This window comes from Nyctereutes procyonoides, unplaced genomic scaffold, assembly GCF_905146905.1.
Source record: "Nyctereutes procyonoides isolate TBG_1078 unplaced genomic scaffold, NYPRO_anot_genome, whole genome shotgun sequence".
In the NCBI taxonomy this organism is placed as follows: domain Eukaryota; kingdom Metazoa; phylum Chordata; class Mammalia; order Carnivora; family Canidae; genus Nyctereutes; species Nyctereutes procyonoides.
Genome location: NW_026575134.1, coordinates 5,416,802 through 5,441,397, shown reverse-complemented (window position 1 = coordinate 5,441,397; position 24,596 = coordinate 5,416,802). Strand labels below are relative to the sequence as shown.

At 41.4% G+C, this 24,596-nt stretch overlaps 1 protein-coding gene across 2 annotated transcripts; it reads left to right on the top strand.

The window, feature by feature from the left end:
* Positions 1 to 10,725: 10,725 nt before the first annotated feature.
* Positions 10,726 to 17,292, top strand: SEC61G (SEC61 translocon subunit gamma). 2 transcript variants are annotated; one of them, XM_055301226.1, is made up of 4 exons: positions 10,726 to 10,803; positions 12,752 to 12,850; positions 14,120 to 14,222; positions 17,101 to 17,292. In XM_055301226.1, the coding sequence occupies exons 2-4, from the start codon at positions 12,757 to 12,759 to the stop codon at positions 17,108 to 17,110; spliced, it is 207 nt and encodes a 68-aa protein (XP_055157201.1). In that variant the 5' UTR covers positions 10,726 to 10,803; positions 12,752 to 12,756; the 3' UTR covers positions 17,111 to 17,292. The 2 variants fall into 2 exon arrangements, with proteins under 2 accessions (XP_055157201.1, XP_055157202.1); XM_055301227.1 differs by lacking the exon at positions 10,726 to 10,803 and adding an exon at positions 11,250 to 11,388.
* Positions 17,293 to 24,596: the final 7,304 nt, after the last annotated feature.

Genomic DNA, 24,596 nt, shown 5'->3' with positions numbered 1-24,596 from the left:
ACTGTATTTATCATCCTTACTGAGGTTCAAAGTGTCCCATCTTTGGCCAGCAGGAAGCTCTTCAGGTAAGCTCCTGAGTCCTTCTGACAGAACTCTAGCAGCCTTCTTAGATAATAATAGTCCAGACTCATCCTATAGCTTTCCTGCCTCAGCCTTGAATCCTCCATTTTTCCACGGAGCACTGGTTCCTTTTCCTAGAAAACAATATACAGAGACCATAATCTGGGGCTAGAAATTCATTACTACTAGATTGAACATTGTTTCTAGGCCTTTTTAGAGCACAGACCAGGGAATCTTGCTTATTTGTTTTCAGATAAAATACTCCATAAATTCATGGTATTTCCAATTCAAACTAAAAATGACAGGGCTTTAATTTAACCATGCCAGTCTTTTATCTGTTTTTCCTTTCAGCAACTCTGAAAATTCTAGTTTTCAATGACACCAACATAGTTACTGAATTGCTTTATCCGATAATACACAAATAAGTCTCAATAACAATACCAACAATCCTACCAAAAATATCGCTAAAAACTCCTTAAGCTTATTATGCTTTTCATTTTATCCTTATATCACACAGATTACTGTTTCAAAATCATTTCAAAGAGTTGCTGTATATTTCAAAAGTTTACTTTTAAAAGATTAAGTCTTTAAAAGTAATCATAAAAATTTTCAGTTCCAAAATCAAATCTGCCAAATGAGGTATACTCAGATAGGTTTCACTTCTACCCTTAATCTCTCCACACTACAGGTAATCATATAATTCTAAAAGTTTGTATTTTCATTAAAAAATTAAGTATAGGGGCCTCTGGATGGCTCAGTCAGTTGGGCATCTGACTCTTGTTTTCAGCTTATGTCATGATCTCTTGGGTGGTGGGATCGAGCCCCACAGCAGGCTCTGTACATCTCTCCTACTTCCTCATGTGTGCCCACACTCTCCCTCTCTAATTAAATACATTTTAAAAATCTTCAGGAAAACATTAAATATATGTGGAGATATTATTAAAATTTCTTAGATAAGTTGTAACATACTGTAGGCATGTTTCTCTACTCTGTTTTTTATTTTCATTTAACAAGACTTTGTGACGTTCATCTGGTTCAGCTGGTGAAGCATGCAACTTTTGGATCTCGGTTGTGAGTTCAAGCGGCACATTGGGTGTAGAGATTATTTTTTAAAAATTAATTAAATTTTTAAAAGGATCTTGATCAGAGATATATAGACTTGTCAACAATCTTCTCATAGTAATCAAAACCCCAAGAATCAACTGAAAAATCTAAAATGCAAGAACATTTTGAGAATGGAACACTTAGGAACATACATATCTGAGAAAATGCTAAAGACTGGTTGGTTATTCGATTATACTAATGTCTCCTTCCTCCCCTGGCACACAATGGAACTGTGTTTCCTATGACTTCTTCAGATCAGTGAAGCCATATTGGTTGGTTCTGGTCAATGAGATTTATTTATTTATTTATTTATTTATTTATTTATTTATTTATTTATTTTATAAATTAATTTTTATTGGTGTTCAATTTACCAACATACAGAATAACACCCAGTGCTCATCCTGTCAAGTGTCCCCCTCAGTGCCCGTCACCTATTCACCCCCACCCCCTGCCCTCCTCCTCCTCCACCACCCCTAGTTCATTTCCCAGAGTTAGAAGTCTTTATGTTCTGTCTCCCTTTCTGATATTTCCCACACATTTCTTCTCCCTTCCCTTATATTCCCTTTCACTATTATTCATATTCCCCAAATGAATGAGAACATATACTGTTTGTCCTTCTCCGGTTACTGTGGCCAAGTTCAAAAAGGGTGTTGCCTGAGTTCTCCTCTGGGATTTTGATGGAATCTTGTCTCACATTTAGATCTTTCATCTATTTTGAGTTTATCTTGTGTATGGTGCAAGAGAGTGGTCCAGTTTCATTCTTCTGCATGTGGATGTCCAATTTTTCCAGCACCATTTATTGAAGAGACTGTCTTTCTTCCAGTGGATCGTCTTTCCTCCTTTATCGTATAATAGTTGACCATAAAGTTCAGGGTCCACTTCTGGGTTCTCTATTCTGTTCCATTGATTTATGTGTCTGTTTTTGTGCCAGTACCACACTGTCTTGATGACCACAGCTTTGTAGTACAACCTGAAATCTGGCATTGTGATGCCCCCAGATATGGTTTTCTTTTTTAAAATTCCCCTGGCTGTTCGGGGTCTTTTCTGATTCCACACAAATCTTAAAATAATTTGTTCTAAGTCTCTGAAGAAAGTCCATGGTATTTTGATAGGGATTGCATTATACGTGTAAATTGCCCTGGGTAACATTGACATTTTCACAATATTAATTCTGCCAATCCATGAGCATGGAATATTTTTCCATCTCTGTGTCTTCCTCAATTTCTTTCAGAAGTGTTCTATAGTTTTTAGGGTATATTTTGAGAACCATTTGAATGGTAAATGGTTCTCCAACCTTTTATTTTCAGGTTGTAGGTGTCCTTCTGTCTAAAATGAGTCTCTTGTAGACAGCAAATAGATGGGTCCTGCTTTTTTATCCAGTCTGAAACCCTGCGCCTTTTGATGGGGTCATTAAGCCCATTCACGTTCAGAGTTACTATTGACAGATATGAGTTTAGTGTCATCGTGATATCTATTTAGTCCTTGTTTTTGTGGATTGTTCCACTGAACTTCTTCTTAAAGGGGAATTTTAAGAGTCCCCCTTAAAATTTCTTGCAGAGCTGGTTTGGAGGTCACATATTCTTTCAGTTCCTGCCTGTCTTGGAAGCTCTTTATCTCTCCTTCCATTTTGAATGAGAGCCTTGCTGGATAGAGTATTCTTGGTTGCATGTTCTTCTCATTTAGGACCCTGAATATATCCTGCCAGCCCTTTCTGGCCTGCCAGGTCTCTGTGGAGAGGTCTGCTGTTACCCTAATATTCCTCCCCATGAAAGTCAGGGACTTCTTGTCTCTTGCTGCTTTAAGGATCTTCTCTTTATCTTTGGAATTTGCAAGCTTCACTATTAAATGTCGAGGTGTTGAACGGTTTTTATTGATTTTAGGGGGGGGGTCTCTCTATTTCCTGGATCTGAATGCCTGTTTCCCTTCCCAGATTGGGAAAGTTTTCAGCTAGGATTTGTTCAAATACATATTCTGGCCCTCTGTCCCTTTCGGCGCCCTCGGGAACCCCAATTAAACGTAGGTTTTTCTTCCTTAGGCTGTCATTTATTTCCCTTAATCTGTGTCTTCATGGTCCCTTAATTGATTGTCTCTTTTTTCCTCAGTTTCCCTCTTTGCCAATAACTTGTCCTCTATGTCACTCACTCGTTCTTCCACCTCGTTAACCCTCGTCGTTAGGACTTCTAGTTTGGATTGCATCTCATTCAATTGATTTTTAATTTCTGCCTGATTGGATCTAAATTCTGCAGTCATGAAGTTTCGTGAGTCCTTAATGCTTTTTTCTAGAGCCACCAGTAGCTGTATAATAGTGCTTCTGAATTGGCTTTCTGACATTGAAGTGTAATCCAGATTTTGTAACTCTGTGGGAGGGAGGGCTGTTTCTGATTCTTTCTTTTGAGGTGAGGTTTTCCTTCTAGTCATTTTGCTCAGTGCGGAGTGGCCAAAAACAAGTTGTATTGGAACACGGGGGAGTATCACTGGTCCGTCTAGCTGGTCTTCTGGGGGAGGGGCCTGCTGTGCTGATTTTCAGGTGTTAGCACTTGGGGGAGCTGCTCTGCCCCTGCCTGCTGCAGGGCTCAGCGGGGGTTGTTTACCCCGTGAGGCCCCAGGAGGAACAACCGCAGTGGCGGCGGCAGCTCTGCAGCCCTGGAGTCAGCTCCCGCAGTAGCTCCAGAGCTCTGGGTCTGCAGGGCCTGGAGGCTCCGGGGCGGGGCCGCTGATCTGCTCAGCTCGGGGCAGGAGCGTCCTCGCTGTCCTGGGCCCTCCCGGCCTCTGCCTGTCCCGGGGGAGGCCGGATCCTGGGCTGTGTCCCAGCGCCCTGTGCTCCGGGGCCTGCGCTGGTGGATTCGCGCTCCCGCCCCGCAGCCCCCTCCGCGGAGCCGCCGCCCGAGCCCCTCCGAGCTGCTCCGGGTCCCGCCGTGCGCGCTGCAGCCCTTAGGGAGCTCGGCGCACTCTCCCGGGGCGCAGGTGTCTGTTAGTGTCCCCGGAGCCCGAGGGCATCCCCGCCCTCCTGGGTCCTGCTCCAACTCCCTGCGAGCCCCTTTCCGCCCGCCCGGGAAGGTTGGTGCAGCTCCTGCTCCTCCGGGACGGGGCTCTCCTGTCCTGGGGACACTCGCCCCGGCCTCAGCCCGGCTCCTCGCGGGGCCCCTCCCCCTCGGAGGCCTTTTGTTCCTTTATTTCTCTTTCCCCGTCTTCCTGCCTTGATAGAAGCGCGAACTCTTCTCAGTGTAGCATTCCAGCTGGTCTCTCTTTACATCTCAGGCCGAATTCGTAGATTTTCAGGATGATTTGAAGGTTATCTAGGTAATTTGGTGGGGACAGGCTATTTGGGGACCCTGCTCTTCCGCCATCTTGCCCCTCCTCCTGGTCAATGAGATTTAGATTAAAGTTTTTAGGCCTCTCAGATGCTGTTTTTAGGCCTCTCAGGTCTCACTCAAGCCTCCACATTCGTTTTCTTCCTTTATCTTCTGGTTGGATGCAAAGGAAGCACCTGAAGACTCCAAGGCCCTGGAAATTGGCAGTACTGCATGATTTAAGGAGCCTGAGATGCTAAATGACTGGAAAGTAGACCACCTCCCTATATCAAGTCCACCTGAGACTGGGTCTGGGCAAGAATAAACATGGTGTTAAACCAGATGGTGTGCTTGTGTGTTAGAGCAGTTACCTTGACCATACAGGACCAGCGCAGGAAACCATCTCTGAAGGAGACTCAGAAATGGTCAAGAAAGTGCTCTTTTGTTTTTGTTTTAATTATCCTAAAGTAAAATAAAGGTAGCAGAGTTTCAAGAGGAAGTAGTTAAGGATGTCAAATGCTGTAGAGAACTAACAGAAATTGTTTATTAGAACTGACAATGTAGGGTCACAGGTAATTAGGTGTATGCCATCTAAATCTGTCAAGTCATTTTCATTGCCCTATTCTAGTTATCGTGTTTATGGGGGAATTAAGACAAATAACTTCTTTAAAGTATTTTAAAAACTGTATTTGACTGGATCATATTTAACTCTAAACTAGTCTTGCCCCAAAGACTCTTTGTTTCTATGTCTAATCTTTAATTTTTTCTGGAGCTCTACTACCACTTTCATGATTTTGTATTACTCCAAGTATAAGTCTATAATACTGAGAATCAGCTTCTTCCTTTTAAAAAAAAAAAGGTAGCTCTTCCCAGTTTCTGATACTTAGATGAGGTAATACACCACAAAAAGATGCTATGGGTTCCTTGGGGCTCTTCACAGATCTTCCCTGCTCCTCACCTTTTTGTTGTGCTGTGCCTATCTCATAAAACTAGTATTTGTCTTAGAGGGGAGATAAAATATAAATTCCCAAGAAGACGGATTTGAAGGAAATCTAGAAAAAAGGAAATAGAAAGTTGGGAGAATAAGGAGGGGCAGGATGTTACGGAGGAATTAACAGATGAGAGAACGAAAACACATAAGCCTAGTTGAAGCGAGGGAAGACATAAGGGAACATTAGAGCTGACAAGTCAAGGATAGCTGTTGTGACATCAGCATTGAAGTGGTGAGCTTTGTCACTAGCATTTGTTTCTGTTTGTGGGGCCAAACCAGCAGGGGTTTGTTCCCACCACTTCTATATTGAAGCACAGCTTCTGAGGGAATGGCTCTAAGGTGGGAAAGTCCCTAAATCCCAGGATACAGTAGAGCTTAGCTATCCCTTTATGAAATATCTTATTACCTTAAGAAAAAAAAATAACTTTAAGGTTTGAAAGTGTTAACTAGTAAGAATGGTAATAAAATTTAAACATTGGTAAATCTATCTTAGCCTTTTCTTAAACATAGGCATATATAATACATACATACATAATATATATATATCACATTATGTGATTCAATATTATTTGTAACAAAAAATAGAACTTCTTAAATTCCTGCAATGAGAACTCTAGTGATATGTTTGCGACACCCATTTTGAAAGCCCATAAAAGAAAGATGTAAGATGTAATTTCTTTACTCTTCTTCAAACAAGCAAAGAGATCTTGCTTGGGAGTAAAATAAATGTAAAAAATATCATATATCTCACTTGCAATTAAAGATTCTATTTTCCTACTTTAAGGAACAAAGGACTAAAACTCTGGGTAAAATATTCATTAACCCAACCAGAAGCTTTATTACTTCAACGTGATGTTTTAAAAAATTCTCTATGTACACGGGGCTTTTAACTTTTTCTTCCTTCAGGCAGAGATTCGGGAATCTAAATGGAGCATTAATTCAGCTTATCTCAAATGACACCATTAATATTTCACTGAAATTTTTAAATTAAGGGACAATTTAAATTTTCTAGTGCATATACTTTCAATTTATATTCATCACTATTTGTCAGAACAAAGTTTTAAAAACTTGATTTAGTGATCTGGTTATACATTTTCCCCCATATTACAAAAATTTCATACATAAAAATTGTTCAGTGAATACCCACACGACCACAAGAGTCTACAATTAACACTTGGCTGTATTTGCTTTATCACTTACCTATCCTCTATCAAACCATGAATCCACCTTTTTAACTAATTAAATTGCAGATAATTGTATTCTTCACTCCTTTTTAACTAGGGTTCAGTATTTGTTTATAGTGCTTTAGTTTTTGAGGCAAATTTTATATAAAGTAAAATGCAGAGACCCTAAGAGTACTATTTGATGAGCTGTGAGAAATGCACACACTTGCACTACGGGCTGAATGTTTGATTTCCCCAAACACATTCACTTGTTGAAATACTACTGTGATGGAGGTGGGGCCTTTGGGAAGTAATTAGGTAATGAGGGTGACGCTCAATGATGGCATTAGTACCCTCGTAAGGGGAAGGACTAGCACAAAGAGAGGACAAACGTCTCTAAGGAAGAAAGAGGCCCTTTCCCAGGAACCTGACCATGCTGGCACCCTGATCCGGGACTTCTATCCTCCAGAACTGTGAGAAATAAATGTTTATGGTTTAAGCCATCCAGTCTATGGTATTCTGTTAGGCAGTCTCAACTAAGACGTTGTGTAACCCTAACCCTTGTCCAGTTGTAATTTTTCACCCGAATTTCCTTATCCTTCTCAACCCCTACTTCCAAACACTGTTTTCACCATACATTAATTTTACCTTGCCTAGAACTTCTTAAACACAGAATTGTAAAGTAAGCACTCTTTCTCAGAGATGTCTTTCACTAGACTTGTTTTTGTTGTTCAGTATTGTTGCATATACCTATCTTTTCTCTCTTGAGTAGTAGTATTTAAATGTAGAAATATATTTTTTGTTTAACCATTCTCATTTTCCTTTTAAAGTTTTTTTTTTTGCTGTACACCCTCCCTTTCTTTCTTTTTTTTAATTTTTTTTATTTATGATAGAGAGAGACAGAGAGAGAGAGAGAGAGGCAGAGACACAGGCAGAGGGAGAAGCAGGCTCCATGCACCGGGAGCCCGATGTGGGATTCGATCCCAGGTCTCCAGGATCGCGCTCTGGGCCAAAGGCAGGCGCCAAACCACTGCGCCACCCAGGGATCCCCCCTTTTAAAGTTTTTAAGTCTAGTTAACTTACAGTGTTAGATTAGTTTCGGGTTTACAGTATAGTAATTCAACACACGTACACATCATCCTATCTATTTTTCTTTTGATGGGTCCCTGAATCACTTTTGTTTTTTTTTTTTTTTTGACTACTAAAAATAAACCTGCTATATTCTTGTATACGTTTTTAGGTGAATATATTTTCTTTCTTTAAAAAAATATCTTATTTATTTATTCATGAGAGAGAGAGAGGCAGAGACATAGGCAGAGGGAGGAGAAGCAGATTCCATGCAGGGAGCCCGATGCGGGACTCGATCCTGGGAATCTCGGATCAGGCCCTGAGCCAAAGGCAGATGCTCAACCGCTGAGCCACCTAGGCATCCCTACATGAATATATTTTCATATATCTTCAGCAAATACTTAAATTTGGAATTATGAGGTTAATAGGGTGGTGTCTACTTAGTTTTATAACAAACTACCAAGTCTTTTCCAAAAGGGTTGCATCATTTTATACTCTTACCTACAATAAGAGTCTGATTGATCTCTATTTATGCCCAAATTTGATGTCATCAACCTTTTTAACCATTCTTGTGGTTGAGCGGTAGGTAGTATCTTGAGATTTGATATACTACATTCTCATTATCATTCAGTTCAAGTTATGCTCAAATTTCCCTTGTGATTTCTTCATTGACCCATGATTTATTTAGAAGAATGTTATTTAATTTCCCAACATTTGGATTTATCTGGTTATCTGGTTGTTACAGTTTTAATTCTGTAGTGGTCAGAGAAGAGAATGCATGATTCGAATTTTTTTTTATATTTAAGACTTGTTTTAAGACCCAGTATGTTCTATCTTGGTGAAGTGCCATATGCACTTGAAGAGAATGTACACGCAGTTTTAAGGGGTACTGCTCCATTTATAAATTAGTTATGTCAAGGTGGTTGATAATGTTCAGATCTTCAATTTCTTTACTGATTTTTCTTTTTTAATTCTATTAGGTGCTGAAAGAAATTGTTAAAATCTCCTATTTGTAGATATGTCCTTTTGTCAATTTTTGTTTCATGTCATTTGAAGCGCAGTTGTTAAGCACACACATATTCATGACTGTTTCTGATGAACTGGCCTTCTATCTTATGAAATGCTTCTTTTTCTCTTCAGTAATGCCCTTTGTTAAAATCTACACGATCTAATATGATATCCTTTCAACAAATCCTGGCACCAAATTCTGACCCTGTCTTTTCATAGTTTCCATTTCCATCTATTTACTTGCAACCTATGTCTTTATATTTAGAGTACACCCATGCCATTAGCATATAGCCAAATCTTTGGGTTTTAAATCCACTTTGACTTGTTTTTTTAAGGGGAATTTTTAAACATACAAATTACATTTAGATGTATTACAAATATAAATATTATTATATTTAGTTCTCCTGTTTTATTATTTGGGTGGGTTTTTTGTTTTGTTTTGTTTGTTTGTTTTTATTTATTTATTTTTTACTGGATTGCTTTCTTTGCTTTTCTCTGTTCCTCCTTTCCTGCTTCCTTTTGGGTGAAATGCATCATTTCCTTGAATGCCAGTCTAATGCATGATTGTTTTTTCAGCTCTATCACTTTGCAATTATCTATTTATTTTTAGTGGTTTCATTATTACATAGTCTTAGTACTATACTACTTCATGAGAAATATAAAGAATACTGCAATTGTCAAGTTCCATTTACCACTTCCATGGCTCTGGCCACTGTATATATTTGTCACTTCCAAAATCAACGTCCAGAAGTTCTGAATTGAAGGAGAAATTCTCATCACTTGCGTGTGGTTATACAAATATATACTCACCTAAATACCAAAGACATGTTGGTTCAATGTGGTCCTCGAGGATGCTCAGGGGTCTGTTACACGCATGTTAGCATGACGGGCAGCACTTTCTTTGTAGGTAAGATCCTGGGCTTTCCAAATATGAAGATGCAGGATTATGGTTTTAGTCTCACATCAAAGCAAAAATACTGGAGCCTGTAAATACTTGTTTCATGACATTTGACCACAAGGTGTGTGCCAAGTGAAGCAGAGTAAAAAACCGTTTTCAAAGCCTGTGCTTGCTATTTCTGCTCTTATCCTAACCATGGAGCAGGGTAATGGCACCTGGATGCCTGGGAAAGAAATATAATGACCCGGGAGCAGCAGACAGGGTCTTGAGGTCAGAGAGGTCAGAGAGGTGCAAGAATCCTCAGTTGTAGAAATTGAGGTCAGAGAGGTGCCAGAATCCTCATTTGTAGAAACTCCTAAAATCTCCTAGTTGAGCTTTTTTTTTTTCTTCTCAAATTAATATTTATTGATTGATTTTAAAAAAGGGGCCTGGGAGGTGGGGAGAAAATCTCAAGCCGACTCCCCACCGAGCAGGGAGCCAGACCAGGGCTACGTCCCACAACCCAAGAGATCACGGCCTGCGTTCATAGTATTTTCAGCAAAACAGGTAACATGTACCCGTTATAAGCACGTCTGCAAACCAGACGCAGAGGAGACCTAGGGGTGGACCCCATTCTGGACGTCGTCCCCAGACTGATCCCAAAGGGCGGCCGGGCTGGGGGGCTGGGGACTTTGGGGCTAGGTCGGCCGTCACGTGGTCATGCTGCTTGCGAGCTTCACTTGGATCAATAAATCAATCGAAGGCATATAAACAGGGCGGGCGGGCAGGAGACGCGCGACCCGAACCGGCAGCGGAGTCGGGACCCGTCCCGTGCATCGCAGCCACCGGCCTCGCCTCCACCGGCCTCCACCGGCCTCGCTCGCGTCTGCAGAGCACGTGCCGCGCAAGGCCGCGGGGCTCCGGCCGCGAACGCCGTGACGTCAGGGCTCCGGGGACGCCGCCGGGGAAGGACGCGTTAGCCGCCCCACGCAGGCGCCCAGGACGGCCAAACCGCGGGGCGCGCACGTCATCGCGCACCGCAGGCCGCCTCTTCCGGGAGGCGTGTCCGAGGCGTGCTCGGAGCTGCGCCTGCGCACTGATGTCTCCGCGTAAGGGACCAATGAGCGGCGGGTGGGTGGGCGGGCTAGAGGCCGGAGACGCGGTTTCCGGTTCCGGTTCCGGTAGTCCTCGGTCGTCAGCTTTTGTGCTACGTGTCGCTGGCGGGTGAGGGGGCGGCGGCAGGTGAGTTGGGTCCCCCTGAGGGCGGCGGGCGTCGCCGGGAGGCTGAGGGGCGGGCGGTCGGAAGGCCCCCCCCGTCCCCCCGGCTCGGGTCTGAGGCGAGTCCGGCGCTCGCGGCTGCCCACGGTCCTGCTCCCGCGGGGGCTTGCGTGGAGGCCAGGTCCCGGCGGCGGTGGCTCCGATGGGCTCCGGCCCCCCAGCGCTCAGGGTCCCGGCGGCTCGCCCCGGCCGCCCGGGGGCCGCGCCCTCCGGGGTGGGCTCGGCGGGGAGGGGAAGGGAGGGCTGTGCCCAGCGGGGGCCGACGTGGGCGCTCGGTGTGGGCCTGACGGGGGGGGGGCGTCCAGCGCGCTGTGGGGAGTGGGCGAGGCCGCGGCTCTGGGTTGTCTCCCCCCCCCCTGCCCCCAGGAAAGAGCCCTTCGCCCTCCTCACAGCCTCCACCGAGTTCAAGCGCACTGGATTGGAAGGACAAAGCTGAGCGAAATATTAGGAAACCAGGTTGGGCAGCCCGGTGGCCCAGGGCGTGACCCCGGGGCGTCGGGAACGAGCCCCGCGACGGGCTCCCGACGTGGAGCCTGCTCCTCCGCCTGGGTCTGTGTGTCTCTCTGTGTGTCTCTGCCTCTCTCTGTCTCTGTCTCTCTGTGGGTGTCTCAGGAATAAATAAAGTCCTAAAAAAAGCGAGAAGGCAGGCAGGCCCACGTGTGTTTTCGGAGGGACCTCCTGTAGTTGGCGCAGAATGTTTGCGGAATTTGATGCCCGCTGCCCACCTGGGTGCGGACACTGCAGCGTAATCGGATTTGAAGGACAAAGTTGAGTGAAATGTTAAGAAACCAGGCGTGGGCATCCCGGGGCGCTCAGCGGTTAGCGCCGCCTGCAGCCCAGGGCGGGACCGTGGAGACCCGGGATCGAGTCCTGCGTCGGGCTCTCTCTCTCTCTCTCTCTCTCTCTCTGTTTCTCATGAATAAATAAAATCTTAAAAAAAGAAGAAGAAGAGAAACCAGGCCTACCTATGTTTTCGGGGGACCTGGTGTGCTCGGCGCAGGTTTCCGGGATTCCGTTCCAGCTGCCCACCTGGGCGCGGGCGCCGCGGCTTGGAGCGTCTGTGTTCCCGGACGCGGCTTTGGAGCCGCAGCTGCCCTGGACAGCGGCTGTCGTTGGTTGATTTAAGGGACTTAGGGAACCTCCGTAAGCACCTGGCCCGCGCCTAAGCACGAGAGAGAGAGGGTAGAGAGAGGGTGGGGTGCCGGTAGTAAATTGGCCTTGTTCCCCCCCAGGCGGTGGCTCTGAAGCCGAGCTTGGGTGGCGTTTCCGTTGCGTGGTAGGCGGCCCCGAAGAACTTAGGAGGGGTGTCCCGCCTACAGGTTGGCAGTGCAGGTAATAGCTTCTCCGAATCTGGATCTTGGTTTAGCCCATCGTCGTGGTTTGGGGACCCAGGACCTATTCCGCACGAACACGGTCTCTTCTAAAGGTGTGGTGTGGCCACGGTCTCGAACAATCAGATCGAGACCCACGTTTGCCTCCAGTCCAGACGCCTGTGGCTCCATAGTCAGGCCTTCCCTGCCCTCGGCCCTGGTTTCTGAGAGTCTAACGTGAAATACAGGAAGTGTTTGCTGGATCCCAGCGTTGTCGGGTTCCCAGCGGGAGGATGCGAGACTGCAGAGTGGGTGAGGAAGGGATGTCTTGTTGACTGACCTCCTGTGTGAGCAGCAGGTGTCCTCCACCCTGATGAAGGCGTAGGTGAGACCTGTGCTGGGTTTTCTTTTTGCCTTATTGCCTTCAGTCTGATGTTTCCCAGGTTTAGGCTTGAAATCGGTATTTTTTTAAATTTAATTTTATGAAATGGAATGGACTCGTCTCCGGCATGAAGTCATTTTGATGTAACTGAGCAAGTACTTCTTTACGATAAATAGTACCAGTGAGTATCTTTTTACTCTTTTTTTTTTTTTTTAAATAGGCATCATGGATCAGGTAATGCAGTTCGTTGAGCCAAGCCGGCAGTTTGTGAAGGACTCCATTCGGCTGGTTAAAAGATGCACTAAACCTGATCGAAAAGGTAATAGCTTTAAATTGGGAGAAAAGAAAAGGGGGGAGAAAAGATGAAATCTTTGCATTTTTTTTTTTTTAGTCTTTGATTAATATCTTCCTGTTTAATGACTGTTGCACTATTTTCGACATTTTTAATGATTTGTGTTTGTTTTCCTTTGTTGCTTTTTAAGTACTCCCTAAATTTTACACACTTTTTTACATGTTACAGATTTTTCTGTTTTAGGTATTTTCAAATTGTGAAAGAATATTACAGTCTTATTTTCCATGTTAGGCCTGTCTTAGTCGTAGTTAAACGGCTTCAGAGCTTCTAGTATCTTCCACGTTTCCATTCTGGAAAATCTTTTGGGAGTCCTCCCTGCCCTGCCACTGGCCCCCTCTCAGCCCCTCCCCCCAACAAAAACCTTAACATGAAATTAAGACTATAGGTATTGCTAACCTAGGAAGTTAAAAAGTCTTCATTTGTCGTGATTCATCTGTTACAAGGTGCACTAGAATTTACCTTTATTTGTTTGAGTACTGCCTGAGTTAGGAGCTGGGGATGTAATAGAAAATATACATACAGCATAACATATAAAAATATGTAATCCTCTTGGATTAATCGTTCTTGGGTAGTTTAGACTCTTTGAGGGAAGACAGTCATGAATGAATAATGGCAATTATCGCTTTAATTACAGCTGTGGTAATTACTATAGAAGAGAAATGGGAGTTTGGACGGCACATAATAAGACTAACCGAGTCCGGAGGGCAGGGGGAAGCTTCCCTGAGGAAATAGATTAAATGGAAGCATTACTAGGGCCTGAAACTGTTACATAAGATTGTGACCAGCCTACTTTGGTTTCTCAGGCTTTATTTCTGGCTTCATTATGATATCAAAGACAACAGACCTATTGTTTATTTTAAAAAGTCATGTTCTGTGGTTTTATAATTAATACTTCTAATGTATAACAACTTTTAAAACATACTGTGCATTTCTTTTATTCATATTTTACTTTTTGGTATTTGGTTCATTTGCTAAGAAGATACAATATTTTGCTGCTTATTGGTGGATTCACTAGCATGAGCAGACACTTAGATTCCTTAAACATCAGTAAAATAACGAAAATTTCAAAATCTGTCGAGGAGTTTATTTGTTTATATCATGTTTAGTTTCAAATGATATATTTACTATCAGGAGAAATGTACACCAGTAAGTTTATTTACATCATTGTTAGTTTTCTCTGCTATACTTGCAGTGACAATGCAAAAAATAATCTAAATTTTGTGTTTTTAAATCCAGAATTCCAGAAGATTGCCATGGCAACAGCAATAGGATTTGCTATAATGGGATTCATTGGCTTTTTTGTGAAATTGATCCATATCCCTATTAATAACATCATTGTGTAAGTAAACTTTTTGAAATAGACAATATCTAGGCTAGAATAAAAATTGAAGGGGCTCCTGGGTGGCTCAGTTGGTTAAGCATCTGACTCTTGATTTCAGCTCAGGTCATGATCTCAGGGTCATGGGATCGAACTTCGAGTCAGGTTCTGAATTAGGCTCCTTTCGGGGAATTTGCTGGAGATTCTCTCTCCCTCCTCCTGCTGCCCTATCCCCTGCTCACATGTGCGTGGGCTCGTGCACTCTCTCTCTCTCCTCTCTCCCCCCAGTAAGTCTTTTAAAAAGGTGGAAATCCGTTGAGTTGATAGCCTACTGTTTTGTTAATACATAGATAGGTCGTCTTAGTTTTCAATGCTGCTAGAGTTCTACTGGTATTTATGAGTACCTGATAATTAGGAGTGGTTTTATATGTTCTATAATCTTTGTAGCAATTCTGAGATACTGTATTTTTAACTCTCTGGCTGGACATTACTGTATGCCTTGAGTCATTGATAGGGCCTCTACTCACTAGACTGTGGGGTCTGAGCCAGTCCTGTTGTAGATAGTTTACAAACACCCACAGTGTTAATATGTATACAAAATATTAATACGCGGGAATATATACGTGTATATGTATTTTCTGTAGAGTGTGTACTGCTGAACCTAGTCCAATGTACCCTTTCTTGTACCCATGAAAAGCAGTGAATACGTATTTGTTGAATTAAATGAAAAACATAAGGTTCTTTATCTTTTTCTGATGGTCATGGTGATAGTAATAGTTTCTAACATTTATTGGGCACTTACTGTGTGCCAGGGACTGTTCGTACTTCAGTCAACTCCTTTAATCCTCATGATGCTTCTGTGAGGTTAACACAACTATTTTAGTAGTAATTGAAGTAGTTTCTTCATTCTTATAGATGAAGAAACAGGGATGGAAAGTACATATTACTTACCTCTGGTAAGCAGTAGAGCAGCGTATAAAACCCAGGCCGACTGACTCCGGAGACTGTATTTTTAACCATTATTAAGAGACATCTCTCATTCTGGCTCAGTTGAACACTCCTCATTCTGAGTCACATTCCTTACTTTATACTCCAGTTTGCATTTCATCAGTCTTCTTAAAATCCAGTATTTAGAATTGAATGCTTTCTACAGATGTTTTCTTGCTAACGGCTAAAATCCTCAGACAGTTTCTCACAAATAACTGCTACAATAAATTTCCTTTATCCTGGGTTTAAACAGTTGGGGTGGTTTGTTTTTAGCTTAAGAATGGAACATTATCCTCGTTAAATTCCTTTTTCCTAGATTCCCTTAGGGAAGTCTTTTGAGTTTTTAATCTGTCCAACATTGTTATTTATCCTACTTTTGTACTAGAAAATCTTTTAATTCATTGTTTAAGTTGTGGCCTAAAGTACTGTTCAGGACAGGCACTCTTAGTGTCCCCTTTTTGGATTGAGATTAGTCTGTCTGGTTGTTCCCAACAGGGTTTTGAAACAAGTATTAATAATTTCCTTTCTTTTAATTCTTTCCACAGCAAACACACAATATCTTTTTTTATTTTTTTAAGATTTTACTTATTTATTCATGAGACACACAGAGAGGGGCAGAGATTAGGCAGAGGGAGAAGCAGGCTCCCTGTGGGGAGCCCAGTGCGGGACTCGATTCCCAGACAGACATTCAACCACTGAGCCACCCAGGTGTCCCAATGCACAGTATCTTTTACCAATTTTACTAATCAGAGATTGTTCAATAGCTAGTTACTTAGAAAACTTGTCTTCTAGTAAAATGTTTCTCAACGTTTATAGGGTTAAAAGTCTACCTTTAGATAGTTTTTACATTAACATGAAGGCCAAATAGATATTATTTGAAAAAAGCTATCAAAACTTACTCTTCTCATGACTCTCTTCAACATCTTTAAAACCAAAAGATCTTTTCTTCCTGTTTGAAAAGAGTATAAACCACTACTTAAATTATTTTGGGATGATAGCAAATGAAATATAAGCATAAGCTTCTTTTCATTAGGCTGAATTAGCACTTTTTATTTTCCTTATGATAAAAGTTTTTCCCACTTCTATACAATTGTAGCAGTCCAAAGGAATAGCTATAGAACGATAATTTAAAGGACATATAGTTGAGGATATTTAGGTTATAGCAATACAATTTAATAATACTAAAAATACTTAGCATTAAAGCATATATTCAGAGTATTTCAGGAGTATTACTTTCATCTAATAATAGAGTTATTTTTCTTTGTTTAACATTACTGAGTAATACTAGGGGTATTACTGGCTGGTATTACTGGGTATCGCTGGCTCAGTAGACTGTGCCGTCCTTCCTCTTAAGGGTTGTGAGTTCAAGCCCCATATTGGGTGTGAGCCTACTTTAAAGAAAAAAATTACTAAACAGACCTAAAATGTATATCTCAGCATACCAATATAGTTTTTATGCTTTTAAGACTTAAGAGGTTCTATAGAAAAGGTGATTTTTGTTTTCATTATGATTAAACCTCTGTCTTTTAGTGATTGTGGGAAGTTTTATTCTTTATTTTCAACTGGCTCATTGCATATCAAATTGAAAAACTCACTAGCTAACTACTTGTAATTCATATATTCTACCTTGTTCAGAAAGACAAGACTCTTAAACAAGTCTTAGACTGTTAAATACCTTTCCCAAAAGAGGATTCTGAGTTTTTAAGATAAGCCTGTGCAGAAGCCACGTCATCTCTAAGGACCTTTTCCATGCCGAGATTTTAAAGTATCATTTCTTCTCCTTTATGCTCTTTTGGGGTTCTCAAATAACAGATTTTTTTGCTCCATGAAATTCTAGCGTATTGCATTTCAAATTATTATTATTACTAAAATGTTCTATACACTCAAATGGAATGTTTTCTTTCTTTTACAGTGGAGGCTGAATACCTTTTTAAAAGAGTCTTTCATCTTGGGGATTGGTGAATAATTGATACGAGAAGCTCATGAAGTAAAAATGTGCCTAACATGTTTTGTGTTTTTCTTTGATGTTTTTTTTTGTCTTCCAAGATGTTTTGTATTTGTAAATTAAAATAATTTCAAAATAAACTTACTTTTTTCCATCATAGATATTTATCAGATTTGATAGGAAATAATGGGTTGTTTTCCCTCCTTCCCTTATTAACTCTCCTTCCTTCCATCCTTCATATTTTACTTTATCAGAGAAATTAAAACGAAGTACAGCACTTTCTGAGTCCATTTCTCTCAGATAAACATTTTCTTATCATGGCAGAAGAAACAGCAGGTAAAGGATGATAAAGGTAATGAAAGAGTTGAGGGTAGGTAGGAGTTTTGTCCTTAAGCACTCAAAATACAAACAGAGCTCCAGAAGTTTAGGTGCTACATGAAGCAGCTTCTTGGAAATAACAGTTAAAACTTCAGATTGCAAGGTCCTCTTCAGACCAGTTGGTCCACAGTCATAAACATTAGAGTTCTGAATTATGCGAAGAATTAATTCACTAATATTGGAATGTGAGGTGAAAACTGTCCACCTGTGCCTTTTAAAAAAAATAGTGAATAAGTGAGGTAGTTTATTCCCTTTGGAAAAAAAAAAAGTTTCATTAATCTGTTTATTTGGTGTGTATTGAAGTGTATTTCCAAGTTCTAATGTGTTTAATAAATTGGTTAGCACTAACAATTGTTGAATCAGTACATCCTACATCTGAAACCAATAAACTGGGTTAGTTCTACTCGAATATAAAATATTTCTTAATTGGTTATTAGCACATATTTGATAAATGTCCTCTGATTCTTCATGAATAAGTAGGCAGGTGTCTAACTGGTGTGGTTGGGAATTCCTCAGTTTTGGAATCTGGTGCAGAGAGCAAAGTCTGTTTTCATGGTGATAGTAGCTGATTTTCTGCCAGTTTTGAAATGCTGAGAAGTATTTCAGTTTTGAATGAATGGTTGTCTTCAAGGAAATAAAAGTAAAGCCTTGGATCTGTGATTTTAGGGAGTCCATGTGGCCACATTTTACATACACTTAGATCCTTAAAGGCCAGAAGTATGTGTGTGTGTGCATGTGTGCACATGCTATACACAAAGTATGCTAGAAATTATTCTAAAATGTAGACTGGCTTTGCCTCTGGCTAATGTGTATTATCTTTTTACAGGATGAGATAATTCTGAATATTAGTATTTTTTGATATAATTATAAATCCCTATTTATAGCATGTATTTAGGCTGTTCATCTTTTATTTTGCTGATTTACTGGTTCTTGGCACATGGGAGGTAAGGTGCATACGTGTCATATATATATATATATATATATATTTTTTTTTTTTTTAAGATTTTATTTATTCATGGCAGACAGAGAGAGAGGGGCAGAGGGAGAAGCAGGCTCCATGCAGGGAACCCGACATGGGACTTGATCCCGGGTCTCCAGGATCACAGCCCAGGCTGAAGGTGGTGCTAAACCGCTGAGCCACCAGGGCTGCCCACGTAAAATGTAAAATGGCAGTTTATATTTATACGTGTAAAATGAAGGCTAATAATACCGGGTGGTAGAACAGAATGACCTTCACACTAAAACAATGAAGTCTTATGTAGGAAAAGTAACAGATTTTTCTTATTAACCATACTGATACACTTAAGAGCTAGTGCATTTGTGTTACAGCACTACTTAATGCTTTAGCAAGTACAAGAATCATCTGTGACAGTTACTTTTAAGACACGGCTCCTTGGGTCCTACCCCTAGAGGTTAATTCAGTAGGTCTGGGTGGGCCTGAGAATATGCTATGGCTGCTGGTACATGGACCACACTTTGAGTAGCAAGTTTTTAAAAGTTCTTAGTTTTTTAAGAAGTAAAATAGGGCAGCCCAGGTGGGTCAGGGGTTCAGCACCACCTTCAGCCCAGGGCCTGATCCTGGAGACCCAGGATCAAGTCCCACATCAGGCTCCCTGCATGGAGCCTGCTTCTCCCTCTGCCTATGTCTCTGACTCTCTCTCTGTGTCTCTCATGAATAAATAAATAAAATCTTTAAAAAAAATAAGTTTTTTAAAAAAAGATTTTATTTTTAAATAATCTGTACACATCCAATGTGGGGCTTGTACTTAACAGCCTGCAATCAAGAGTCCCAGGCTCTGCCAACTGAGCCAGCCAGGCACCCCCAAAAGTTGCTAATGATTTTGTGTTGTTTAAATACCTATACCAAAGTAAAAAGAATGCCCTTTTTTATGGTAGTGCTGCCACTTCCACGACCCCCTATCCCTGGCCCACAAGACTAAACTCTAACCATATAAAGTCAGCAGAGAAATACACATCAAGGAGGGAGATGTCCAGACAGCATGTCAGAGCCTTGATGAAGAGGAGGAAATAAAGCCTGGTTCCAATTCCATTTACTTTGTTACTGGTTGAAAGCCGTGTTTTCCTCCAAAATCTGTTCTTGGGCCATTTGTCTCATTTGTTAGGAAGGTTCTGCTTGCAATAAATGGTATTTAATTTACCCTGAGTGCCTTGTGTTCTGTGTGTGAAGGAGCACCTTATGTCAAAGTGTAAATGAGCTGAAAGTGCTTAAAATGAGCTGACTTGTACCTCTTGTGTTACACATTGATCATAATTTTGCTGGAGAAGGTCTTTTCTGGGTAGATTTCCAGACTCTGGATGCATTTTTCTCGTTTTCCGAGGCTTATTCTATCTATGACCTTTCTCATTCCATAGCTAGTCTTGAGAGTCCTGTATTTGCTGGTCTCCTGCTTTTTCAGCTCCTAACCAACCTTGCTGTTTCAGTTTCTTTTGATCAACCTTGCTTATAGTGTGGTTTGTGGGCTCCTGGAAAGTCTTGATACCATGAAATAGCTCATTGAAATAGGATATCGGTCGGTTCACGAATTAAAATTAATGATGTATTTTCATTCTCTTCCTATCAAACACTTGTTGATTTTTTAAATGAATAGTATCACAAATGTTGACTGACCAGTAGAGAGGTTGGAGCAAATGCTTTATAGGATTAATGATACTTATGTAAAGCCTGACAGTTTTCAAACTATTCCTTCTCAGTTGATCCTCACAATAATCCTGTGACAATGTAGATATTGTATTCTCTGAAATAACGCCCACAACCTATCACACCTCTATTTTTTTCTTTTTTGTCTGCCCCACTAAAATAGAAATTCCAGGAGATATTTTAATAAATTAGTCAATTTATTGCCAAATCCCAAGTGCTTAGGGCAGTTTCTGCAGGTAGTAGCCACTGCTTGTTAAAGGAAGGAAACAAGTGTTGTATACATTGCTGGTTTAATAATTTCTTGTTTGCAAAGGCCACATAGAAAATGATTATTTAAATCACTGGCCTAGTAGAGTGCAAATCCTCAACTTTTCTGGTCAGAGCAACCCAGTGTAAGAAAATTAATAGACACACATATATATATGTGTGTGTGCTGTTTTGCCATCAGAATACACAAACATGTGTGTGTCTTTTTATATATATGCCTGCACCATGGTCTTGATCTGCATATGCCTTAGCTTTTCAACTTGGAACAGTTAGCAGTTTGGGGTTTTTAGCCTGCCATACCTTCTTTGTCCTTGCCAAAGGCCTATATAGAAAACCATTTCCTTCTCCATTAATGATTGAGGATTCCTTGTATCTCCATATGGCAATGTAATTTATGTTTTTTTTTTTTATTACTTTTAGCATCAGTACAGTTTATTAAGTTTCATTCCCCTGCTTTAAGAGCCACACATGACATTCTTGGGGCCACCCACAGTCTTAACTGAGGACTAGCTAGCCTTAAAAGAAAGGACTTAAGGGAACCCTGGGTGGTGCAGTGGTTTAGCGCCTGCCTTTGGCCCAGGGCACAATCTTGGAGACCCGGGATTGAATCCCACGTCAGGCTCCCGGTGCATGGAGCCTGCTTCTCCCTCTGCCTGTGTCTCTGCCTCTCTCTCTCTCTCTCTCTCTGTGACTATCATAAATAAAAATAAAAAAAAAAATAAAGTTTAAAAAAAAAAAAAAAAAAAAAAGAAAGGACTTAAGACATGTAGTAGATGATTCTAAAACTGGCCAGGGTAGCAGTGTCTTCTCTAGAATGTTTTCGAGGTCTTGTGAATGAAACAAAACAAAAACCTAGATTGGAGGACCAGGAAAACTAGCCAGTTCTTTGAACTCCTCTGGCATTATCCTCTCTGAGTGTAATGGGCCTAAAAGGCCCTGTCCCTCCTCATAGTAAAAAGACTGTTACCCTTATAGATGGGAAAGGCTTTGAAAGCTAAACCGTATAGACCTGAAAGAGATAGTGTTATTTCTACGTGTTTTGGGAAGGCCAGGAGGGCAGAACCAAGTGAAAATATGTCAGGACACTTGTCACAATGAACTGAGCCAGTAACAAAGCAAGGTCATTGTCCTCTCAGAGAACAGTAGTTGGTTGCACGGATGGTGCCTAGGGCAGGTGCCTAGGGCAGTCGTGGACCGCGTCACCTGAGGTGAAGTTTCCTTAACCCTTTTGAGTTACAGTCTCCTGATCTTCCGAATGGGGATATTAATGTCCAGCTTTCAATCTCGAATTCCCTTAGGTCAGAAAGTATATGTGAATGAAGTGGGCACAGTGCCTGGAACATAGGTATTTTAATGTTAGATCTTGTTTTTTCTCTAATCTTCCACCTCCTCAGAGGCAAGATTTACTGAAGCTGTATTTCGCTGGCCTTCCTCCAATTGGTATAGGCTGCAGTTCTGATTATCTTTCTATGGCATTGTTTTTCCCCGACAGCTTGCCCACAGTCATGTTAAAATAATGTCTCACATTGTCTTGTTTCCTAACCCAAAGTGCAAGGAATTCACATTTACCAAAGGCCTGGGAAATTTAAGGTTAAATTCAGTGAACTGATTGCCTTCAGTATGCTAAGATGTTGGCTAGGTACTGACAGTAAGAAAGTGTGCTTAAGAAGCAAGAAGAAAGTGTGTAACCTCAACTCTGGCTGTGAAAAGAGGGTGTAAAAAAGTTTTTTTTTTTTTTTTTAAAGATTTTATGTATTTATTCATGAGAAACACAGAGGCAGAGACACAGGCAGAGGAAGAAGCAGGCTCCATGCAGGGAACCCAATGTGGGAATCAATCCCAGGACCCAGGATCACACCCTGAGCCAAAGGCAGATGCTCAACCGCTGAGCCACCCAGGTGCCCCCCCAAAAGTCCTACCGGTAACCATTTATTCTGACTACTTTCTTCATCATCCTAGGGTAGAAAGAAGTACAAGCACTGCAGATGATGGAAAGTGGCATGGTTAGTCTTTGCAGTAAGCTGTGAAGTAGCTATCTCAAGGCATTTACAAATTGTGTACTTTGGGAGGCAGCCTGGCTCAGTCAGTAGAGTGTGACTCTTGATCTCGGGGTCTTAAGTTTGAGCTCTGCATTGGGTGTAGAGATGACTTTAAAAAGTTTAAAAAAAATTGCACACTCCACCTGCTTGGTCTCTGAAGAAGTTGGGGAAGATGATTTCTAAAGTGCTCCTCTGTGAGCTAGTTTATTCAGACAGGGCTCTGAGTTTCCTGAAAACATCCATAACCCACCAAAGCTGGCCTTTAGGGTTAGCTGGCCAACCTGGTTCAAGAGCACTCATTGCGTCTGTAATGTTTTTCTTCTGACACCAAATGTGTCATTTTCCAAACAGTTCTCCAATTCTATGGCACCTAGTGTTCCAACTATTCATTTCGTTCTGACACTGCGCCCCTGGAGCTAGCGTCAGATTGCACAAGTTAAAGGGCTCAGGCCCACAAGATGACCCTCACGTTAGGTGCCAGTTGCAAGTGGGGTCCCCAGACAAACCACACTACTGCCCGGCCAACTACAAATGTGGGGGTTATCACATTCTACCCCCTCCAGATTTAATAATTCACTAGAATTGACTCATAACTCAGGAGAGTGCTTTACTTACATTTTTAAAGATAGAATTCAAACAGCCAAATGGAAGGGCTGCATAGGGCAAGGTATGAGTGGGGAGGAGGAAGCAAAGCTTCCACATCCTCTTTGGGTGCGCCACCCTTCTAACATGTTGATGTGCGGCACCAACAGGGAAGCTCCCGCATCATGTATGGTTTTTTACTGAGGTATCATTTATGTACGTGTGGCTGATTAAATCAGTAACTATTGGTGATTAGATTCAATTTCCAGCCTCTCTTCTGACCCAGAGGAATCCTCTAATTCTGCTTTGCTTTTACTCATCAGCCCCCATCCTGAAGCCACTTGGGGGCCTGCCAAGTCATCTCATTAGCATAAATTTGAGTGTGGTCAGAAGAGGCTCCTATAAATAACAAAAGACACTCCTATCACAAGAAATTCCAAGAGTTTTAGGAGTCCTGTGCCAGAAACCAGAGACCAAACATAAATATATTTTTTATTATGCCATAAGGTCCTTAATGAAAAAAAAAAGGTGCTCTAGAATGTAATATATATGAATGTGTAGTGTGTGAGTGTTTATTTATATGCTGTGTATTTAAAGAATATATGGGGGATCCCTGGGTGGCTCAGCAGTTTGGCTCCTGCCTTTGGCCCAGGGCATGATCCTGGAGACCCGAGATCCAGTCCTGTGTCGGGCTCCCTGCATGGGACCTGCTTCTCCCTCTGTCTGTGTCTCTGCCTCCCTCTCTCTCTCTCTCTCTCTGAATAGATAAATCTTTAAAAAAAAAAAAAAGAATATATGTTGACCTTTCCCAATATTTATTACATATTAGTTTTTCCTCAATGTATTATTGTTCAGTAATAGCATGTTTAATATAAGAGTCTTTACACACAAACTTGAGCACCTAAACTTGGAAAAAAATGTTAGAATTTGAGGAAGCATACAAGATCCTCAAATCTTTCCTCCCTTTACAAATAAGGGCACCCCAGCACTCCCATCACATTCTTGATTGGCCTTCAGAATTCTACTGGAAGTAGACCAACATTCTCCATGTATGTATTTACTTATTTAACTTACTAACCTATGTATTATCAATATGGACTCACTGATTCATTTTTTAATGGTTTATAATTCATTTCTGTCAAATTTGCCGTTATTAAAAATTATAGTAAATTATATTGAAAGTAAATACTAAAAACTCTTCCTTTGCTAAGTATTTCTTTTTCAGTGTCCTGCTCAGTTGTTTTCTTTACCTGACCTGGATTGCCCAAGTTAACTATTATTATTCAGGTAATAATAGCCTTACTCATACTATGTACTGTGCATTCTTTTATTTTCTATTAATTGCATTCTATTTTATTTAAGAAAAAAAAAAATCCTTGTATTTAAAGGGCAGACGGTTATTGCTTTCTGCCTCTAGAGGACAGAGGGGTCAGATAATGAACTCATCATTGACAACCAGCATAGACTGAAAACCTGAGATTCGTTGAATGCTCAAGACTGTATAAGCCCTCAGGGCCTTTGCACGACCCAGGGCCTGC